Source organism: Vicia villosa, linkage group LG2 (assembly GCF_029867415.1).
Source record: "Vicia villosa cultivar HV-30 ecotype Madison, WI linkage group LG2, Vvil1.0, whole genome shotgun sequence".
In the NCBI taxonomy this organism is placed as follows: domain Eukaryota; kingdom Viridiplantae; phylum Streptophyta; class Magnoliopsida; order Fabales; family Fabaceae; genus Vicia; species Vicia villosa.
In genome coordinates, this window is record NC_081181.1 from 180779781 (window position 1) to 180785641 (window position 5861).

A 5861-nucleotide genomic window follows, 5' to 3' on the forward strand; every position below is an offset into this window, starting at 1 on the left:
TTGTTTTTATATTATTTCTAGTAGAGTATTAGTTGTCTTTTTTCTATATTTGTGTCAAAAAAATGTCCTCTAAAGATAAATTAGAAATATTAATTAATAATATATTTAAAAAAATAAAAATAATAACATGTCATTTTATATTTGTATAATTAATCTTAAATGTATTTTTCAACATAAATTTTTTATTTGAATTTTTTTTAGCGTGTCTTAGATATTACCCTGTAAAACTTTTAATTAGAGGCAAATGTTTTAGTCTGTCTAATAAAAAATATGTCACTTTATACTTGCATAAAATTCAAAAAGATAGTTAATTTTGTATTATTATAAAAAAATTACAAATTAGGTATTTAAAAATATCATCCATCAAAATGTTATTGAAAAAACTAAAAATAATTAAAAAGAGAAAATAATAAATTACTAATGACATAGTAGAAAAATCATGTAATATTATTTTGTATTGATATTATAAAATTAGATAATATTAAACATATATTGTAGTACAGATAAAGGTGACTACAAAGTGATCTTCACACTATTTCTTCACTCATTTGTAACATCATATACACTATTGTTAAGAAATGTGGTTGAGCGTAATTCAACCCTATAAAACCAGTTTATAAGGTGAGGATTGTCCCCAGTTATAAACACATGCTCAAGTCATATATTGTCCGATGTGAAACTCTTAGCACACTCGCTCACGCCCAGGACTAGACAACTTGAGCATGAAAATAAATGGTGGGTGACCCGATAGCGAGAATCATAATACCTACCGGATCTTAAACCATGCTCTGGTACCATGTTAAGAAATGTGGTGGGGCCTTATTCAACCCTAGAAATCCATATTATACGGTGAATAATATTTTTTTAAATGAAATAATAATATATTTTTAAAAAAAAATTTAAAAAAAATTTATTTTATAACACCAATATATGGTTGTGTCATTAACCAACTTCATAATTAACCACAAAAATGTACGTTATCAACCAACTATCTTACTTATAATTTATTAATCAATTTCACTACTTTATTAACCAATAAAATACATGCTATTAACCATACTTGACACTAATTTATAAATATATTAACGAACTTTTATACTTCATTAATCAATTTTATTTTAATATTTAATATATTTTATGTTTGAAAATTAATTAACTAGTTTATGAATAATATTAATCAATTTTATACATAGTATTAACCAAACTTAATTTATCACGTAAGATTATCTTTTTAAGTGAGAATATATATTAACCAAACTTTTAATTATATTAACCAAGTTATAACACTCAATTAAAAAACTTGTATTTCTAAGTTAAGACACTAATAACCAAACTATAAACTATATTAACCAACTTATAACACTTAATTAACCCACTTTTATTTTCAAGTTAAGACTACTTTTTATTGCCAGGATATCTATTAACCAAACTACAAACTGTATTAACCAAATTTTTACACCCTATTAACCAAAGTTGTTTTGGAGAGAGAAAAAAATATAAAGAAAATGTCAAAATTGTGTATGTCACTTTTCACCATATTTGTGAAAAGTGACATACGGTGTAGTGTAGGAATTGAATGTCAAAATATCATTTCTAAAAAAAATACTATAAAAGCATGCATTGCATCTTGTAGTATCAGTTGTATTACATTATCAAGTTGGCATATTCAACACTTTTTTTATACTCCACGTCATCTTCTCTCTTCCACCTAATTATTTAACACTCATTCAACTTTTATTCACAAAAATAATTTTGTTTAATAAAATTCAAGACTTTATCCTACTACTTTTATTTCATATTCTTATTTTCTTTTATGTTTTAGAGAGAAAAAATCGATTTTTTTCTGTATTCAAATCAAATAAACCAAGTCTCTATTATAGAAAAAAATGATAAATTTTTTTCTATAATAAATTTTAGTAAAAAAAAAATCAATTTACCATGGAATAATTGAAAAAAAAAAGAATTTTAGAGAAAATAAAAATAAATAAATTAATTAATTTACTATGAAATAATTGACCCCAAATAATAAAAATAAAAATCTAAAAAATCACAGCAGCCAATAAGATTTTACCAAGTGTTTTAGGTGGCCCTTACACTCTCTTTTTCAATACCAATTAATCCACTTCACTTCAACCCTCCATTCAACAACCTCATTACAACCATTCAACTATTTAATAATTTTTTGAACAACCTCATTATAAATGGTCTTAACAGCTTGTGTTACATAGCACCATCAATCTCTAGTTGAAACTTAAGACCATGGAATCAATCTCAAAAATTGGAGGTGGAGGATCATTCATGGAACATTTCATTTTACAACCCAACCATGCACCTAATCTTCCTTTGAACTCACTTACATTTTCAATCAAAGACATGTAACACTTTCTTTTTAAGCAAATTCATCTTTCCAAAAACTGCTTAATTATACAAGAATTGAAAGTAATTTTAATTAGAGTTTGAATTTGAAACAGGTATGATGTGAAAGGACGTGTGTCTAGTTTTGGAAATCCTGATTGGGCAAAGACTCATCTAGCTGCTACTTGCACTGCTCCAACTATTTTGAACTTATTAGAAGCTGGTGCCACTTGTGTTGGTAAAAATATCATGGACGAAATGGCTTACAGGTTTAAATCAAAATTTACATATTTTTCACTCCAAATTTATATATATAATCATTACTTCGAGCGTAAGTTATAGTCCAAACATAGATGATACACTGAGTTGCCAGTTTAAATCTGCGATATTTCTGTTAACACGACGGCATATATAACTTCTATTGAAAGAGAAAAAGTTATGTTATCATTGATATTAATTCTTAAAACTATATATGTACTTTATCTTGGCAGTATAATGGGAGAGAATATACATTATGGCACGCCGAAAAATGTGACTGCTCCAGATAGGGTTCCTGGAGGATCTTCAAGTGGATCTGCTGTTGCAGTTGCTTCAGAGCTTGTGGATTTCTCTATGGGAACAGATTGCATAGGAAGTAGCAGAGTTCCAGCATCCTATTGCGGTGTTTTCGGTATCCGTCCTTCACACAGTCTTGTCTCATCATCAGGAGTTATTCCTATGGCACAGAGTTTGGATACCGTAGGTAAAACTCTAAATAATTCACCATTTTCATATCTATTGTACAATTGATTTCTTGTTATAAACTATAATTTTCACATAATTTCTATATGTAGGATGGTTTGCAAGGGATCCAAAGATTTTGAACAAAGTTGGAAGTGTACTTCTGAAATTTCCGGAAATACATCATGTGAAACCTGCTCAAATAATTATTGCTGATGATTGTTTTGAGCTTTCAAGCATTCCATACAAAGCTCTTACATCACTCATCATCAAAGCAGTTGAGAAGTTATATGGAGGTGAAAAAATTACTATTTTTATCAATTGTAATAAGTGCGTTTTTTTATTCATTTCATGTTTTTTTTGTTGTATCCAAAATTTGTAGGTGGTGTTCTAAAGCATCAAAACATTGGCAGTTATGTGAATGATGCAGTTCCAAGTTTGGAAAGTTTTAGCATGTACAACATTCCACCAATAGTCGCACTTTCAAGTGCCATGCAATATCTTGAAAGGTGTAACTTAACATTCAAACCCGATATTCTACCGTTGACTTTACAGTACAATCGGTTGCAGACAGTTAACAATTTGCGACCAAGTGCACTGTAAAGTTAGCGGTAGAATATATGTGTTCATTAATTTTCTAGTTGTTCTTGTATATACTTTATATCAAAACTTAATTTCTTAATTTGTTAACTATAACTGAATATTGTAGGTATGAGTTCAAGAAAAACCATGGTGAATGGGTTACTGCTGTCAACCCTAAACTAGGACCTGGAATTTCTGACAGTGTATATGAAGCTCTAAGGATAAGTGGAAAACAAATTGATACTTGTTATTCTGTGTTTAAAGAATCTCGTGATGCTATTACTAATCTTCTTGGAGTATGTATTTCTTTTTTAGCCGATAACAGATAAGTTAGTTAGTTGCGAATAAATTAACAGATTGAATTTATAATGTCTAATAAAATTGTGTGTAAAAATTTCAGGATTCAAGTGTTATTATGATGCCAACGGTTTCAGGTCCGCCGCCAAAACTCAAAACAAATATATCAGAATTGAAGAATTTTCTCTCAAGGGCTTTTAGCTTGCAGTCCATTGCTGGAACATCTGGATGCTGCCAGGTAGGTTGCTTTTATGTATATATACCCTCCATTCTATATTATAAACAAAAATTACCTTTTCAAATTTATTGAATAATTGAATATATATTTAGACTATATATAATCTAGATACATTAATTATTTAATAAATCTGAAAAGGGGAGAGTATGTTTTTTTAAAAATATTCGGCTTTTGAAACTTTTTTTCTTGTAGGTGAGTATACCAATTGGGAAGTATAATGATGTTCCTATATCAATCTCATTGTTGGCTAGTCATGGAGCAGATGGATTCTTGCTTAGTCTTGTTGACAAACTTTATGAAGTTATGCAAGGGGAAGAAGTAGTAAACTAAGCATAAGTCATTTTATATGATTAAATAAAGTATAAACTTTCATTCTTCAATCAGAAAATGAAAGAGGAGCTGAATAAATATGCTTTGTATTTGAGTTTTAATTATGTTGTGATTTAGTTTTTAGTTGAGTAAGTGTGATTTGTGATGGTATCATCAATGTGTTTTATGTGTGAGAATAATTTGTTAATGGAAACATTAATTAATTAATTAATTAATTGTTAAGTTAAGTATTTTATTTATGTGTTTAATAATGAGTGTGTTACTTTAATAAACTAAAAAGAGGGAAGCACAAAGGTATAATAACCATTCTATCATGTCTTGAGTAGTTCCATCTTTGTACTGCATTTGGCCTTATTCAAAAACATGAAAAAGAGGTGGTCCCAATCTGACCTTGTCAAAAATTATTTTTGTTCCAACATGAAAAAGAGATGATCCCAATCTGGCCTTATTCAAAAATTATTTTGATTTCTTAAATTTCAAAGACTCTAGAAGATATCATAACATAATGCCAACCAAAGAACCTGTTGATTGAAAAATATTATAGAATATAACTTTAGGTTATATTTGGGAGTTTGAAGGGGAGCAGAAGGAAAGACTTCCGAAAATAAATTTTTTAAAAAATATAGAAAAATATTTTATGTTTTTTGAAAAAAATGCTTTTGTATACTATGATAAAAGAATGTATATCATTACTATATTTTTAATTTTCCGATATAACAACATAAAAGATATTTTTAAAAAGGGAAATGCTAATCAGTGCCCTCAGGACAATGGTTAAGACTTTAAAAATAGTAAATTTATGTCGGTAATCTGCGTATTTAATGTCTCGAAAATTAAAATATTATCTTTTTCTTTTTTTGGAATGCTTAACCATTGCCCTGAGGGCACTGGTTAGCAAGACCCTTTAAAAAATTTATGTAAGCCTTCTAAAACTCTCCAAAACCCTCATTCAATATAAATTTTGAGTTCCCCAAATTTTTTGGTGTTATGAATAGTGGTGGAAATAGGCTAGGCTAGGCTAGGCTTTAGAAGGCCTGAGCCTGGCCTACGATAAACTTAAAAGGCCTAAGCCTGGCCTAAGGCCTATCATAGGCTCAATTTTTAGGTCTGGCCTGGCCTTTTTAAAAGCCTGGCCTGGCCTGAAAGCCTATTTTAAAAGTCTGTATCTCATTAAAGTTTTCAATTTATTCATATTACTTAAGAAGCCTTATAGGTCGGCCTATATTTGCATATATAAACGGACCTATTTAGCCTTTGTTTTTATATATATATATATATATATATATATATATATATATATATATATATATATATATATATATATATATATATATATATA

At 28.4% G+C, this 5861-nt stretch overlaps 1 protein-coding gene across 1 annotated transcript; it reads left to right on the forward strand.

Annotated features, from left to right (window-relative positions):
• Positions 1-2168: 2168 nt before the first annotated feature.
• On the forward strand, positions 2169-4709 carry LOC131647583 (amidase 1-like). The gene is made up of 8 exons (XM_058917463.1): positions 2169-2375; positions 2472-2624; positions 2847-3097; positions 3189-3371; positions 3458-3584; positions 3785-3953; positions 4058-4192; positions 4385-4709. The coding sequence occupies exons 1-8, from the start codon at positions 2260-2262 to the stop codon at positions 4520-4522; spliced, it is 1272 nt and encodes a 423-aa protein (XP_058773446.1). The 5' UTR covers positions 2169-2259; the 3' UTR covers positions 4523-4709.
• The last annotated feature ends 1152 nt before the right edge of the window (positions 4710-5861 follow it).

Coding starts and splice junctions, on each gene's coding strand:
- LOC131647583 (XM_058917463.1), top strand. CDS start 2,260: ATGGAATCAATCTCAAAAATTGGAGGTGGAGGATCATTCATGGAACAT. Junction 3,098..3,188: donor ACAGAGTTTGGATACCGTAG/GTAAAACTCTAA, acceptor TTCTATATGTAG/GATGGTTTGCAAGGGATCCA. Junction 3,954..4,057: donor CTATTACTAATCTTCTTGGA/GTATGTATTTCT, acceptor TAAAAATTTCAG/GATTCAAGTGTTATTATGAT.